Genomic DNA, 16,793 nt, shown 5'->3' with positions numbered 1-16,793 from the left:
GTGTGTTTAGTCCCACATCGGTTATTCGTTGGGTAGATCTTGGGTACTTATACAGGATAGATCAAGGAACCCAAATAATAACTTCCAGCTAGCCATTTTGGATGAGATCCTGGGTTGTTATAAATATCCGAACCTGAACCCGGGGTGCTAGACACCTCTGCAGGGTCGGCCCTGGGAGAATGTTAAAATTTAAGTTTTATATATATTGTGATGAATTTTAAAAGAAAAATATGATTTTTGGATATTAGGTTCTGCGAGGAATTTGGAAGATTAATTGGATCGCGTTGGATGTAAGTAATGAACTGCCTTCTCTAGACTCTTCATTTATATAATATTATTTTTGCATCGAATAAAATGTTAATGAATTTATATATAATTTATGAATTTTACGAAATGATGATTTGAATGAAAAATAGATATGTGAATTGGAATAATATTTTTTGGATATATTTACAGTTCTTGCATTGTATATGCATATTTAGATCGGACTATGATATATATCTATTATGTTACAAAAAGAATTTTGATGTGCATCAGATTTTGAACTTTCAGCATGCCTATGTTCTAGATCCTGCCAATTGGGGATTATGCATTGGCAATTCTGGCCCCATCACAGGGTATAAGTGTGGTATTCTGGCCCACTCCGCAGGGTATAAGTGCGGTATTCTGGCTCACTCCGCAGGATATAAGTGCGGTTCTGTTTCTGGCCTAGCCATAGGGTATAAGTGTGGTCGTAGTTAAAGGTTGTTGAGTTGAATGTGATTTGTTTTGAATTGGATTTATGATTATGTATATAGATATTTGAAAGATACAGATTTCAATGAATTTGTATTTGAAAAGAAATTGATTATGTCTTTATGCTGATTCATCGTAATTTGTATTTATATTTTATGTTATTATATGAATTGTCTAGTTAAAATATTTATTACTTACTGGGCTGTCTAGCTCATTATACGATTTCTTACTGTTTTTACATATCCGAAGAATTAGCTCGGTCCGGGGTTTTACAATATGGGAGAGCGAATAAAAGAATTATGGCACAAGTTATCTTAGATTAGGTTTTATTTAAATTGATGTTTTATCTTTATTGTTCCGCTGTATATTTAGAACTATGAGATTTTATAATTTGTGTCAGTCAATGGAATAAGATTGCATTTATTTCAGTTGAATTATTTTAGTTATATTTTTGAGATTTGGTTAAGATACCTTGCATGCTCGTGGGGAGAGTTTCCTACGGATGTGCAGCAGTTGGCGCGGACCTCCGGCTCGCGATCTCGGGTCGGGGGCGTGACAACTTATATAGTATTAGAGCGGACTTGACCCATAACCTATGTGTACTAGGGGACACTGCAGTACGGATCCATTGGGGTTGACCACGGGCCAATCGTGGTGTTTGTGATTAGATTTGAATAGATATGAACCCTTAGCCTAACAAGGACGTCAAGGCTTAAACGGGAGAAGTATGTGAGGATCCGTGCGGGCATGTGTTTAGTCCCACATCGGTTATTCACTGGATAGATCTTGGGTACTTATACAAGATCAAGGAACCCAAATAATACCTTCCAGCTAGCCATTTTGGGTGAGATCATGGGTTGTTACAAATGGTATCAGAGCATGATTGGATAAATTATAAGATAAAAAAATCTGACATGACATGAGTGTAGGTGGGTAGACACTAGGGACATTGGGACGTTAGTTTATGATGATTGTAACAACCATCCTATATACTTGTAATTAACTGGTAAGCTTATTATTGGCATGCTGCTATCTGATAGATATAGGTCAGGATGCCTCCACGTCGGATGAGAAAGACTACTCGCGGAGCTACTGATAAGGCAACAAACCCGCAAAATGGCAGCACACCCCAACAAGTTAGTAATATCCCTCAGCAGGAGAGGGTTGTGAGCCCTCAAACGGAACAGAAACCGAGCCTAGGCCAGGTTATGCGGACCATAGTGGACCTTATGCAGATGCAACAGCAGGTGCAACAACAGTTGCTCCAACAAGCCCAGTTGCCCCAGACACAGCCACAGCAAGGACGAGTGGAACAGTGTGAACAACGTAGCAATATAGCTGAATTTAAGAGGCTGGCTCCTCCAGCTTTCAAGGGGACTACAGAACCGTTGGATGCAGACAATTGGCTTACAGAGATGGAAAAAGCATTTGCTGTCTTAAGATGCCATGATGATGAAAAAAATTTGTTTGCATCATACATGATGCAAGGTGAGGCATTCAACTGGTGGCGGATGTTGGAACATAAATATGAGCAGGATAGGAAGCCACTCACCTGGGAAGGATTTCGAGGAGCATTTTATGATAAGTGTTTTCCTCGGAGTGTGAGGACGCAGAAATAGCAGAAGTTTATTCATCTAAAGCAAAGAAATATGACTGTTGCAGAATATGAAGCTAAATTTACCGAGCTAGCCAAATTTGTTCTAAAGTTAGTCGAGGATGAGCTAGATCGAGCGCATAAATTTGAGATGGGACTAAAGACTGAAATTAGAAAATAGGTGGTACCTTATGAATTGACTACCTATGCAGCTGTGGTAAATAAAGCTTTAATAATTGAAAGAAAAGTAAATGATGAATGATTGGAAAGGGAAAGAAATCAAAAGAAGAGGAACATGTCAAATGAATTTCAGAGGCAGAGCAATGAAAACACCGAGAGTTCAAACAAGAAATCAACAAGCGACAACCCTAAGCAGATGAATATCAATAAATGTTTCAGATGTGGTAAGGCTCATGCTGACAAGGATTGCCATTAGAACACCGGTGCCTGTTTTAGATGTGGCAAGATAGGTCATAAAATTGCAGACTGCCCACAAAGAAATGAGAATAGATCTTGGGTCGAACTGCAAAGCTTATGGTGGCAGCTGCGGTCTACTACATTTGGAGGGAACGTAATGCTCGTTTGCATGGCGATGGCCCTACACATGAGTGTGTTCTTCTGAGAGAGATTACTTTTTGTATTGTGACTCGGATTAATCTCACACGGGGTGTGATTCCATCTCCTGCTAATAGATGGCTTCACAGTTCGTGGGGATTCTCTGATGATATCTTTTGACACTCTCGTCATTTTGTTCTTACAAGCTTTGTAGTTAGTTGTTGTGGCTAGAGGGGTATGCCCTCCTAGCCTTTGATTTCTGGGGTATGCTCCTGTGCATTTGTACATCATTTCCTCAATTTGGATATATACACACTTACCTTTATCCAAAAAAAGAAATGAGAATAGATCTACTCAAGCAATGGAAGGAAGCCAGGGGCCAAAGACTCAAGGAAGAGTATTTGCACTTACACAGCAAGATGCACAGGCTTCTGATGTGTTGACGACAGGTATTAATCTAGTCCCAATATTTATTTCTATTTATTGTCTAGCCATGCCCACTGCTCTTTGTTAGACAACTCATTATGCTGCTAAAAAAGATTAAATAGTTACATAACATTTTTGATTAATTGTCAAAAGAAGAATATGAATTTTTAAATTTCGAAAGTGTTCACACGGATGAAGACATAATAATGAATGTACCAATAAGCAAGTAATTCTAGAAAAGAAAAAAAATTCTAGATTTGACACGAGTATGTTGAGGTTTAAATCAGTGTGTGCAGAGAAAGTGTGGTGAATGGAAGATGAGATATCTAGTGGGCAATGAGAGTAGTATTTCACTTTGGTTTGACCATTGGCATTCCCTTGGTCCTCTTATTGAGGTGTTTGGGGAAAGGTTTATCTATGATTCTGGCCTTGGGCAGAATGCCAAGGTGGAGGCTATTATTGACGGCCAGGAGTGGCACTGGCCTATCTCTCGCTCCCCTGCATGGCTTGAGCTCATTAGTAGTACTCCTACTTCATTCCAGCCAGATAGCAGAAGGTCGGATGTCTTGCAGTGGATTGATGCTCCGAAGGGTTCCTTCTCTGTTCGTGGTGTTTGGGAGTCGTTGCACCGCGTGATACTAGAGTGGACTGGTGGAAGCTTGTTTGGCATAGCTAAGCTATTCCAAGGATGTCCTTTATTCTTTGGTTAGCCATCCAGGATGCCTTGTATACTCAAGCTAAGCTTATACGCTTTGGTATTTTTCAAGTCGCCCAATGTGTTTTGTGTGGGGGTGGGCATGAGGATGTGGATCATTTATTTTTTGATTGCCCATTCTCTCAGCGCATCTGGTCCGTTCTTTGTACCAAGTGTAATATTCCGTGGGCTTCGCATAGATGGATGGATACGATCTCTTGGCTTTCTCACATGGATGGCCGTTCACTCTTGGGTCGAACTGCAAAGCTTATAGTGGCAGCTGCGGTCTACTACATTTGGAGGGAACGTAATGCTCGTTTGCATGGCGATGGCCCTACACATGAGTGTGTTCTTCTGAGAGAGATTACTTTTTGTATTGTGACTCGGATTAATCTCACATGGGGTGTGATTCCATCTCCTGCTAATAGATGGCTTCACAGTTCGTGGGGATTCTTTGATGATATCTTTTGATATCACACATGTCTGATTGGCTTTAGTGCAAGTGGGAGATTGTTAGAAGTATGCCCTAAAAGCCAACGTGGCTGACGCATATTTGTAATCTGGGGCATAAATTTGTAATTTGACACTTATTAATAAATAAGATTGGGCAATTTGTTTTTTCATTCATATTTGTATGTATCCATGAATCGTCCAAAAAATTAATAGATGATGACACATATTCTTAAGGAGTTGAGAATTTGAGGCATGTGTCATTAGGGATTAATTTCTAAATGCTCCTGATCGATGGATCCATCACGAGGGACGGTGATCGATCTACTGAGATTAGTGCACAGATCACTTAGTTAGATGGACGAGTCTCGAGTCCATGGTGTAGAGACAATGGAGTGATTATGCAAGTACTTGTTAGAGAACAAGGTACTGAGCGTGACCAAAGATAGTAGTCACATGGATGTCTATCCACTCGTCAGTGACTACTTATGCTGCAGTTGTATGACTGGTCCTTTGACCTGCGATGCCTCACCTATTCACTGTGAGGTTGCTGTAGTTTGACGAGCATGTGAACTTGGGCCCTAACCATTTGGATCCTTGTAGTGCGGATTGGCTACAGTAGGTTCATTTTGGAATAGGGTTGCATCTAGATGGGATCTATCGATCTTGATAGATTAGGAGTGATCCTATGTGATTTATGAGACTAGGTTCGATAAATTTCCGGCCATGTATTTTTGGAAAAAGAGTTTTCCATATCTCGAACTGGAAGTCGTATAAATTTGACATATGACGGACGATGGGGTTTGACGAGATATCCATAACCTCCATCACGTCGGAATCCATGATAGAGGGACTGTATCATACGCTAACTGCACCTAAAGGTTCGGACATTACATTCTGCTGGGTTGCCACCACATACTGCTAGGTGTCACTAGTGGATTGTGAGACTCGAAGGCATTCACTTAGTGATCAGTGAACCCTAAGAGTAGAACTGAAATTGTTTCGGTCCACTGAAAGAAGTTTCAGTGATATTGAGATGGAGATCTCAATATGTCTCACTACCAGTCAAAATAGAACCTACGGGGTCACACACATAGAGGATTTAATTAGTCAGACTATCATAATTGTGATTTGGAATCACAATAGAAATCAATCATCAATATGATTGGTGATTGAATTAACCCACTAAGTATTAGTGAGTTAATAGAAGAAGAATTAAGTAGAATTGATTGCAATTGGATTGCAATTGGGCTGATTTAATAAGCCAAATCAAATTGGGTTCGATCCAAATTGATTTGGGTTCATGATTGGGTCAATTTGATTAAACCAAGTATTATGCAGATTTTAAAGACCACATGTCGTCGTAGGATGAATATGACTTAAGTCGTATTCACACTATGCGGACTTTAAAATCCACATAGCGTCGTAGGATGCATGCTCCCAAATCAATTAATTCTCCTAATGAGATTAGGAATCCTAATGTGATTAGAAAATTAATCAATTGATTAAGTGGACACATGTCATGCATCTATGAGCACAAGGATTGGACACTTGGCATTAATCCAAGGGTGGGTTATAGTTCCATACTCCTAATAAGATTAGGAGAAGCCCTAAACCCAATCTATAAAAGGGTAGCAAGGGAGACATTATGAATTAATTCTCTCCTCTTCCTCTCCACGCCTCCCTTTCTCTTTTCTTCTCCCTTCCCATGGTAGCAAGAGGCTTCCCCTCTTCTTCCTACGGCAGCAAGGGAGATCAAGTTCATCTTCTTCCAAGTGTTGGAAAGAAAGAAAGAAGAAGAACCTAAGAAGAGATCAATTCGCCCAAGGAAAGAATGAGTTCTTTCCTCCACGCCCAAGCCCATTCTTCCTCCTTCTCCACAGTAGCAAGAGGATCCTCTGCATCCTCTTCTTCCACGGCATCAAGGCAAGGAAGATCCACGCGCAAAGGTTCCTCCTTCCTCTTCCTCCGTTGCGAGTAAGATCAAAGAAGAAAAGGTTCTTCTTCAAGGAGGTATGTTGCAGAATTTCTTCCATCTTTTTTGATAGTCATGAGAGGTCTTCGCAAGGAGCTAGCACTCTGGTAAGACCTTATCTCAGATGATTAAATCCTTGTGTGGATACCTGTAGAGGCCGGATAATTGTGGGGCTCAAATAGAAACCTAGAATAGATCATCAGGCTGCGGTGTTCTACACCTGCAGAATTTTTGAAGATGAGATCTTCAAATTTATAACTTCTGATTTTTGTTTCAGTTTTATAAATCTTAATCAACCCTCCTCAGATCCTAATCTTCCCTTCCTAATGAGTTCAAAGATCTTCTGGATTTGGATCCAGAAAATTTTTTGAATTCTACGATCCGAGGCGCGTTCATACGATGAACGACGTCCCGTTCGAATTTCGTTGCGAACGTCGCATCGAATAGGGCGTAACTCATCAGAAGCCATCCCGAAGAAGCCGGCTTCCCTGTTTTTAGGGCTCCATCCTCCTCTCGTTGAGGCCATTGGAAGAGGAGCCACAAACCCCTGAGTCCCCTCTTCTTCCTCGTGCAGCCGCCCAAGAAGGAGAGAGAGAGAGAGAGAGCCGAGAAGCCACGGCGTGGGTTTCTTCCATTGCCGCCGGAGAGGAAGAGAATCGCCGGTCTTCATCGGAGGCTAAGGTAAGGGCTTCTAACTTTCCTCTCTTCCTTCTGTGATGCAAGTTGTCATGGCTTTGAGCCGGCCATCGTCGGGATTTTTACCCAAAAACAGAAGAGCCCTGTTCGGGCATGTTCTCTCGCCACCGGCCTTGTGCGCCGCCGCCAGCTGCTGGGGGTGGTCGCACTTGCTTCGCCACCCCTTGCCGCCGACGGGGCTGGCCACCGCGACCACCCTTGAGTCCGACGGAGAAGGAAGGAAGCGGGGGTATGGGTCCCCTATTCCGCCAAATAAAAGAGAGGAGAAGAGAAGAAAAGAAAAGAAAAGAAAAGGAACAGAAAAGAAAAAAAAGAAAGAAGAAAGAAAGAAAAAATAATAATAATAATAATAATAATAATAATAAAATAAAGGGAAGAGGGTGGTTTACAGGTATGAACCCGAATCCGGGGTGCTAGACACCTCTGCAGGGTCGGCCCTGGGAGAATGTTAAAATTTAAGTTTTATATATATTGTGATGAATTTTAAAAGAAAAATATGATTTTTGGATATTAGGTTCCTGCGAGGGATTTGTGAGATTAATTGGATCGCTTTGGATGTAAGTAATGAACTGCCTTCTCTATACTCTTCATTTATATATTATTATTATTATTATTATTTTCTTTTTTTCTTTCTTTTTTTTTCTTTTTTTTTTCTTTCCTTCTTTTTTCTTTTTCTTTTCTTTTCTTCTCTTCTTCTCCCGAAGCTTCCTCTCCTTTCTTTTTTTTTCGTTTTCTTCTTCTTCTCTTCTCCTCTCTTTTCTTTGGCGGAACAGGGGACCCATACCCCCGCTTCCTTCCTTCTCCATCGGACTCAGGGGCGGCCGCAGTGGCCAGCCCCGTCGGCGGCAAAGGGTGGCGAAGCAAGTGCGACCACCCCCAGCGGCTGGCGGCGGCGCACAAGGCCGGCAGCGAGAGGACATGCTCGAACAGGGCTCTTCTATTTTTGGATAAAAATCCCGACGATAGTCGGCTCAAAGCCATGACAACTAGCATCACGAAAGGAAGAGAGGAAAGTTAGAAGCCCTTACGTTAGCCTTCGACGAAGACCGGCGATTCTCTTCCTCTCCGGCGGCAATGGAAGAAACCCGTGCCGTGGCTTCTCGGCTCTCTCTCTCTCTCTCTCTCTCCCCCTCCCTCTTAGGCGGCTGCACGAGGAAAAAGAGGGGACTCGGGGGTTTGCGGCTCCTCTTCCAATGGCCTCAACGAGAGGAGGATGGAGCCCTAAAAACAGGGGAGCCGGCTTCTTCGGGATGGCTCCCCCCTCATCACACGCCCTCACGTGCGCCGCATGTGAGGCCGAAATCCTTGGGCTGGGCCGGTCAATGGACCGGGCCCAGTTTCAAGGTCTCACATGGAGGCTGTCCGGCATTCCAGTGGATGCTTGGAGTCGGAGGGACCATTTTTTGGAGGAGGTACGGCATTGGTCGGGTAACCCCCAGATGCGTCATGTAGCCATTAGGGCGGTTTGCATAGCTTATTAGGTATGGATGGCCAAGAACGCTCAGGTATTTGGCGAGCTTAGTCCGTCTCCATGTTTCGTGACGGAGCAGGCTTGGGCACAGGCAACAGAGCTTCTTCAGGTAGGGTTAGACCTTTGATAGCTCGGGACACCTGGGGCCCCCACATTGCTTCGGTAGCTCTTTATACGGTTTTCTTCACCTGGGAGCCCCCACTCCCGAGTTTCCTCAAGGTCAATTTTGATGGCTCTGTCCTGGATGGAGGCAGGAGGGGAGGGGCCGATTTTGTCATCAGGGGCCCGAGTTCGAGGGTGGTGGCAGGGGTGGTTCTATATACACCCCCCCTATTGCTAAGGACACCCCCCAAAAACCAAAAAAAAAATACCCAAACTAACCTTTAGTGTAATTACCATATTGCCCTTGAAATTTTCTCATACACCCCCCTTCCTCCTCCTCCGTTTCGTTTTGAAAAGAAAAAAAAAAACACCCCTCAAACCCCCCTTAAACCCCTCGATCCATTTACATCGTTTAGGCGATCTTTGAAGGAGATTTAAGCCCCATTCGAAGCATGGACAAGCAACTAGTGATTTGGGACGAAGAATCGGCCGCAAAGGTATGTGTTCCACCTTGTTTCGAAATTTTTTTTTTTTCACGGTTCGTGCTCCGTTCGGCACTGGATCGCCGAACAAAAGGCTTCTGTTCGGCTGAACAGTGCCGAACAGAAGCCTTCTGTTCGGCAACCCTCAACCGAACAGATCTGTTCGGCTGCACAGTGCCGAACAGAAGGCTTCTGTCCGGCACTGTTCAGCCGAACAGAAGCCTTTTGTTCGGCGATCCAGTGCCGAACGGAGCACGAACCGTGAAAAAAAAAAATTTCGGGAGAAGCCGGCGAGGTGGTTCCGGGAGAAGCCGGCGAGGTGGTCGGAGATCGGGAGAATGCCGGCGACGAGAGGGAGAAGGGGGAACGGGGGGGTTTTGGGCGTTGGCGAGGTGCTTTGGGCGGAACAGTTCAAAGGGAGACGGAGGGGGTTTGGTCGCCGGCGAGGTGCTTGAGGCGAGGGGGTGTAGAGAGCAATTTAGGTGAGGGGGTGGGGAGGGTGGGGGGTAATTTAGGAATTTTCAATTTTTTAGGGGTGTCCTTAGCAAATGGGGGGGGTGTAGAGAGTATTTAATTTTTTTTTTTATTTTTGGGGGGTGTCCTGAGCAATAGGGGGGGTGTATATAGAACCACCCTGGTGGCAGGGGGTGTCAGATTTTCGACACCTCGGATCCAGGAGCGGAGTTACGGACGGCTTGGATGTGATTGCGTTATGCACGGTACGTGCTTCAGGCGACCTCGATTCTCCTGGAGGGTGATTTGGCCACGGTGATCGGCTGGGTCCGACGGGGCACGAGCAGGGCTGGAGGTGTTCATCCCCTGCTTTGTGATATTTGGTTGATGGTGAGGGAGGACATTACACTTCAGGCTTTGCATATCTATCGTAAGGCTAACGGGGCAGCGGACTGGGTGGCGGCATATGTAGCACGCAACTCAGGAAGTATCCTATAGGTTGGGGAGGATGAGATGCCTATTGCATTACGGGACCTTTTGTTTGCCGATTCTATTGGATGTATTCGTACCCATAATGTATGAAATGTCCATTTCAGTAAAATTTAAAAAAAAAGAGAAAAAGAAAAAGATAAAGATAGGATTTGGCAGATCAAACTCGACCCGTCCACCAGCTCCCTGGGTTTTCGAATACGGGTTTGGGCCGTGCAGCCCATACCCCATCGCTTCCGGCTCGGGAGTGGATACCGCTCCTTTTTCTGTGGCCAAAATTTTTGGCTTCGGTGGTGCACGAGATCGCATACTCCGACCACTCCGCTCTCTCCTCCACGTCCTCCCGGAGAATGCTTATGGCCGGTAACTTTTGCCGGCTCGCCAACTTTCCGTGGCCTCAGCCCGCCGCGAACCACAGAGGAGCTAGGCGGGGTTCTTGCTCTCCCTGGCGTTTCCCCTCTGATGGCCGTCCCTCGGAACCATGGGCTTTCAGGTGCCTGCGGATTGCCCGGCCTTCTGCTATCTCACAAGGCCGCAGCGTCTCCTGTCGAGCCTCAGAAATCACCGCTGATCCGGGCCAAGACCGACTCATGAAGGTACGCTTCTTATTGATTCTATTGAACCTCGTAATGTAATGGTTGATATGAACGCATGGATGGTGGGAGAAACTTCTCTTATCACCCTACAGTTTTATTTGGGAGGATACTTGGTTAAGGACTGATGACACTTCTGTCCTAATCCTAATCCTACTTCTACCGCTCGACAAAAGTCGCCAGGTTCCCCAATAAGTTGGGATTTCCATGATTCTGTGCTAAGAAGAGTTCCATGTACTACAAAATCCAAATCCACAGTGATTTTTTTGTCATAGGAAACATAGGCTTATTCAGATTAAGAACATAATGTATCAAATAAAATCTTGAATAATCTCAAGAGGAAGATATGCCAGAATTTAATCCTCACAAAAGTTTTTCTTTTTTCAAATTTATTCTGTATGCCAAATATTCATTAGTGGAATCATGCATGTGCTAAATAGCTAGTGTCTAGAAAGAATTTAATACAAATCTATATCTATAGCTTTTTTTTTGTTTGATGAGATAGGTATCTTTTGGATGTTTGCTGGAAGAAATGTGTCAGGCACATACAGGGCGAATAGTGCAACAAGATGCTATAAGGAGTCTGTTCAGACCATATTATGGCAGGTGGTGAGGATAGAAAAAAAAGAAAACTTATGCAGTCTGGTGTCACCCATGATCAGAAGCATGATAAAAAATGAAAGAGAAGTAAGGCATCTAAAACCAAGAATCGAAGCATGCTTCATAATTACATATTTATTGTGGTTGCTCTGAGAATATAGTTCCTTGATTTTATAAAGAACTTGGATACCTTAAGTGAGGAGGTAAAAGTGCTGATAATAACTTGATTGAATGATCACAAGAGGGTCAATGCCAAACACTTGTTTACACTATCAATGGACCCACACTTATTCTGAAAATGTAATATTTGATATGTGTATATTCAAGAACTAGTTATAATACATGCTCTTAAGCATGTGCAACAAATAAAAATAACTTAATAAGGACTCATAGTCAATATAAATTGCAAACGATATGTGGTGTTAATTGATGATAGTGTATTTACTTGAGGAAATATGTTTGAATTACAGTTAAATAGTTGTTTGCCGAACACAATTAAATTATACAAAAAAATGGATATAGCCTGACTCTGTCAAATTGGAAAAATCTGATCATAGTGATCATAACAACTAAATGAATGTAACAATCTAGATTCTTTTAGATTTATACGTAATGATGGTCAATAGTCCTGATAGAATCATCTTTTAGCAATACAAATAGATAAATCTTGAGATGGCTGAACTAGGAAAATGGAAAGAGCGTCGTTTAGTTTCTTCTAATTGAGGGTCGTTGACATGTGGTACCTCATGTGATGATATCAGGAGTGGTATAGACAAAAGTTCTTCAGGAAAACAGCTATATAACATATCATTGACTAGTTTGAATCCCGCTTAGTTTAGCCTATGATCCATGGTCAACAATACAGTGTAGTGGGAGCATGTTAAATTCTCATGAAACTCATTAGTGTATTTTGGGCACAACAAAATGAAATTTTATGCATATTCTGGGAATAAACTTGGCGTAATAAATAGAGTTGGCGGTTGTGATGGCCATATTTGGTGATGCAAACCTATTCTTTTCTAGAAACCCATTTGTATATTTTGGGTTTAATTAATGAAATTTATTCTGGGAATAAACTTGGCACATCATGCAACAATTGCTAGAATAGCATAGACAAAGGTTCTTCACAAGGATACCAAGTAGTCTATCATTAACTCTTATTAACAATGTTTTGAAGCCCATTACAAAATAGTAGCACTATGCAACTGCGTTAATTCTCACTGAACTCATTTATCTTTTTGGGGCGCAATATAATAAAACTGTATGTGTATTTTGGGAATAAACTTGGCATGATAAATTAAGTTGGCAATTGGTAAATCTTCCAGGGTAATAGTGGTATAGTTTGGTTATAATAAAATGTAACATTATAAGCACATTTTGGAGATAAACTCAGCATAGGGATACCTTCTGCAAAAAGATATTTTTACTTTTTGTTGCAATAAAAAACAATTGAGCAGATTATTTGTGCAGAATCCACTAATGTAAATGAGTTGAGGAAAGAACCATTGAACATTTCATAAGAAGTCAAGTTTTCAACCAATTCTGGTCCCTCTGCTCAATTTATCCAATATTCGATTTATCATAAACTTATGCTTCTATGCTGTATCAATTTCAGCCTACGTCCACACCTTGATTTGAAAAATCTTGAAGGTAAAGAGAGAGACAAAGGTGATAATTATAAATTTTGGAATGAGCTGAAGTTTTACAAACATTAGGAATATTCAAACTTGGAAAACAGTCTGCACATTAGTCATCTTCCACACATCAATAGGAAAATCTGTATTCATTTCTGACCAGTAAGTTGGAAATGATGACGATCTCATTTTCTCTAGATTTTCATAAGAGATCTCAAATTCTTTAATTTAAATGTTGTCATAAGCTTATAAGGATAAAAATAACACCATATATATTGAGTTAAAAGGGTCCTAAACACATGCTAATTAAGGTCATTTTGACATGGAAATGAGACAAAAGAAGGCTTCAAAAAGGAAAATATTTTCTATTGTTCGTAACTTAAAAGAGGGCTTTCTGTTTTATTTTTGTGCATGAAAGCCTGACCTAATTGGAAAATAAGCTGCAAGATCCAGGTAGAAGAATCTATATTTGGATTGTGCAGCAAAGTTGGATCCTGAACCATTAGTCTGTGCCTGGACTGAATTGTTTCATCTCATTTGGATTGTGGACCAAATGATCAGGATCACATGGGAGATGAAGCTCAATTATAATAACTACAAGGTGCACCTATGATCCTTTTAGGGGCATGATACTTCTTGTTGCAGTAATATTTGTATACAACCATTGCTTGCTATTATCCACAACATTATGGATTAAGAAGGAGCATCACCGTAAGGCATCTCATAGCTATGATTAGCATTAGTTGATTAATAGTGTTTTACATGTGTCATACGTGTGATTTTTGAGGAAGGGGGAGGTGGAGGTGACAGATGTGGAAGTAGAGAAGCCATATGGAGGCACACAGTGTCTCAGGTTTTCTTTTTTAATTAAATAATGCTGAGTTACGCCCCGTTCGATGCGACATTCGCAGCGGAATTCGAACAGAACGTCGTTCATCGTATGAACGCGCCTCGGATCGTAGAATTCAAAAATTTTTCTAGATCCAAATCCAGAAGATCTTTGAACTCAATAGGGAGGGAAGAATAGGATCTGAGGAGGGTTGATTAAGATTCATAAAACTGAAACAAAAATCAGAAGTTATAAATTTAAAGATCTCATCTTCAAAAATTCTGCAGGTGTAGAACACCGCAGCCTAATGATTTTCTAGGTTCCTGGTTAGCCCGCACATGTGTCCGGCCTTTACAGGTATCCACACGAGGATCTAATCATTTGAGATAGGGTTTTACCGAAGTGCTAGCTCCTTGTAAAGACCTCTCATCACTATCATGATATTAGAAGAAAAATCAACAACATACCTCTTTGAAGAAGAACCCTTTCTTCTTCAACCTTGCTCGCAATGGAGGAAGATGAGGGATGAAGCTTTAAGCGTGGATTTTTCTTGCCTTGCTCCCGTGGATGAAGAGGAAGACGAGGTCCCCTTGCTGCCGTGGAGAAGGAAGGAAGAAGAGAGGGCTTGAGGCATGAAGGAAGAACCCTTTCTTCCTTGACGAGTTGATCTCTTCTCTTTCCTTGCTTCTTCTTCTTTCTTTCAACACTTTGGAGAAGGAAGAGGAAGATATCCCTTGCTGCCATGGGAGGAAGAGGAGAAGCCTCTTGCTCCCGTGGGAAGGAAGAAGAAAAGAGAAAAGGAGGCGTGGAGAGGAAGAGGAGAGAATTTCACCATGATGTCTCCCTTGCTATCCTTTTATAGATTGGGTTTAGGGCTTCTCCTAATCTTATTAGGAGTATGGAATAATAACTCACCCTTGGATTAATGCCAAGTGTCCAATCCTTGTGCTCATGGCGCCATCAAATAGATGCATGACATGTGTCCACTTAATCAATTTCTTAATCACATTAGGTCTTGATCAATTTCCTAGATAAGCCTAATTCTTAATCAAATTAGAACTTAGGCTAACTCCTAATTACATTAGGATAATTAATTTGGGAGCATGCATCCTACGACGCCATGTGAACTTTAAAATCCGCACAAATCCTGGTTTAATCAATTTGACCCAATCATGAACTCAAATCAATTTGGGTCGAACCCAATTTGATTTGGCTCATTAAATCAGCCCAATTGCAATCCAATTGCAATCAATTCTACTTAATTCTTCTTTCATTAACTCATTAACACTAAGTGGGTTAATTCAATCACCAATCATATTGATGATTGATTTCTATTGTGATTCCAAATCTCAATTATGATAGTCTGACTAATTAAATTCTCTATGTGTGTGACCCCGTAGGTTCTATTCTGACTGGTAGTGAGACATATTGAGATCTCCATCTCAATATCACTGAAACTTCTTTCAGTGGACCGAAACAATTTCAGTTCTACTCTTAGGGTTCACTGATCACTAAGTAAATGCCTTCGAGTCTCACAATCCACTAGTGAAACCTAGCAGTATGTGGTGGCAACCCAGTAGAATGAAATATCTGAACCTCTCGGTGTAGTTAGCGTATGATACAGTCTCTCTATCATGGATCCCGACGTGACGGAGGTTATGGATATCTCGTCAAACCCCATCATCCGTCATATGTCAAATTTATTCGACTTCCAGTTCGAGATATGGAAAACTCTTTTTCCAAAATATCTGGCCAGAAATTTATCGAACTCTGTCTCATAAATCACATAGGATCACTCCTAATCTATCAAGGTCGATAGTTCCAATCTAGATGCAACCCTATTCCAAAATGAACCTACTGCAGCCAATTCGCACTACAAGGATCCGAATGGCTAGGGCCCAAGTTCTCATGCTCATCAAACTACAGCAACCTCACAGTGAATAGCTGAGGCATCGCAGGTCAGAGGACCAGTCATACAACTGCAGCATAAGTAGTCACTGACGAGTGGATAGACATCCATGTGACTACTTTCTTTGGTCACGCTTAGTACCTTGTTCTCTAACAAGTACTCACATAATCACTCCAGTGTCTCTACACTGTGGACTCGAGACTCGTCCATCTGACTAAGTGATCTGTGCACTAATCTCAGCGGATCGATCACTATCCCTCGTGATGGATCTATCGATCAGGAGCATTTAGAAATTAATTCCTAATGACACATGCCTCAAATTCTCAACCTTTTGAGAATATGTGTCATCATCTATTAATTTCTTGGACGCTTCATGGACACATACAAACATGAATGAAAAAGAAATTGCCCAATCTTATTTATTAATAAGTGTCAAATTACAAATTTATGCTCCAGATTACAAATATGCGTCAGCCACGTTGGCTTCTAGGGCATACTTCTAACAATCTCCCACTTGCATTAAAGCCAATCAGACATGTATTTAAGTTCCATTTTTTCAAGATGGGCTTCTAATTTCTTCTGACTCAGTTGCTTAGTGAATGGGTCCGCCATGTTATCAGTGGAGTCTACTCTCTGCACCTCTACATACTTCTTTTCGAGGTAGTCGTGAATTAGATGAAATCGCCGCTCTATGCTTGGACTTCTGGTGAGACCTCGGCTCCTTAGCCAGTGCTATGGCGCCATTGTTGTCGCAGAAAAGGATTATGGCATCTGATGACATGACTTCTAGTTCTTCGACAAATTTCTTGTACCAGAATGCTTCCTTCGCATCATCCGATGCAGCAATGTACTCTGCTTCCATGGTAGAATCTGCAATAATCGGTTGCTTGGAACTCTTCCAATTTACCGATCCTCCATTGCATAAGAATACATATTCTGATGTAGACTTTCTATCATCAGGGTCAGTCATGAAGTCTGAATCAATATATCCTTCTACCTTTAACTCTATGCCTCCTCCAAAGATCAAAAATATATCCTTAGTCCTTCTCAAGTACTTAAGGATATTTATTATAGCTATCCAGTGCTCCTCGCCTAGATTTGACTGA

The 16,793-nt window shown here is 41.9% G+C and overlaps 2 protein-coding genes across 12 annotated transcripts in view; both read left to right on the top strand.

The window, feature by feature from the left end:
• The first annotated feature begins 3,627 nt into the window (after window positions 1-3,627).
• LOC120104629 (uncharacterized) lies at window positions 3,628-4,020 on the top strand. The gene has a single exon (XM_088722973.2). It carries the CDS (start codon window positions 3,628-3,630, stop codon window positions 4,018-4,020), a length of 393 nt encoding a protein of 130 aa, XP_088579099.2.
• A 6,276-nt stretch (window positions 4,021-10,296) lies between these two features.
• The window catches only part of LOC103695786 (Small GTP-binding protein), a 117,288-nt gene continuing 110,791 nt past the window's right edge, over window positions 10,297-16,793 (top strand). For 8 of the 11 annotated variants that reach the window (XR_005507009.3, XM_039116096.3, XM_039116101.3 and 5 more), the window contains exon 1: window positions 10,302-10,718. Coding sequence is in view for 10 of the 11 variants with exons in the window: in XM_039116096.3 (XP_038972024.1) it covers window positions 10,473-10,718 (246 nt within the window). In the remaining variant the exon portion in view is untranslated. Of the gene's footprint in view, window positions 10,719-11,220; window positions 11,403-16,793 lie in introns of all 11 variants that reach the window. The other 3 variants (XM_039116098.3, XM_039116095.3, XM_088721715.2) reach the window with 3 other exon arrangements.

This window comes from Phoenix dactylifera, chromosome 5 (assembly GCF_051530095.1).
Source record: "Phoenix dactylifera cultivar Ajwa chromosome 5, Ajwa_hap1_PhDact_Kaust_v1.1, whole genome shotgun sequence".
Classification (NCBI taxonomy): domain Eukaryota; kingdom Viridiplantae; phylum Streptophyta; class Magnoliopsida; order Arecales; family Arecaceae; genus Phoenix; species Phoenix dactylifera.
The sequence above is the reverse complement of the archived record's forward strand: the minus strand, read 5'-3'. Positions and strand labels throughout refer to the sequence as shown.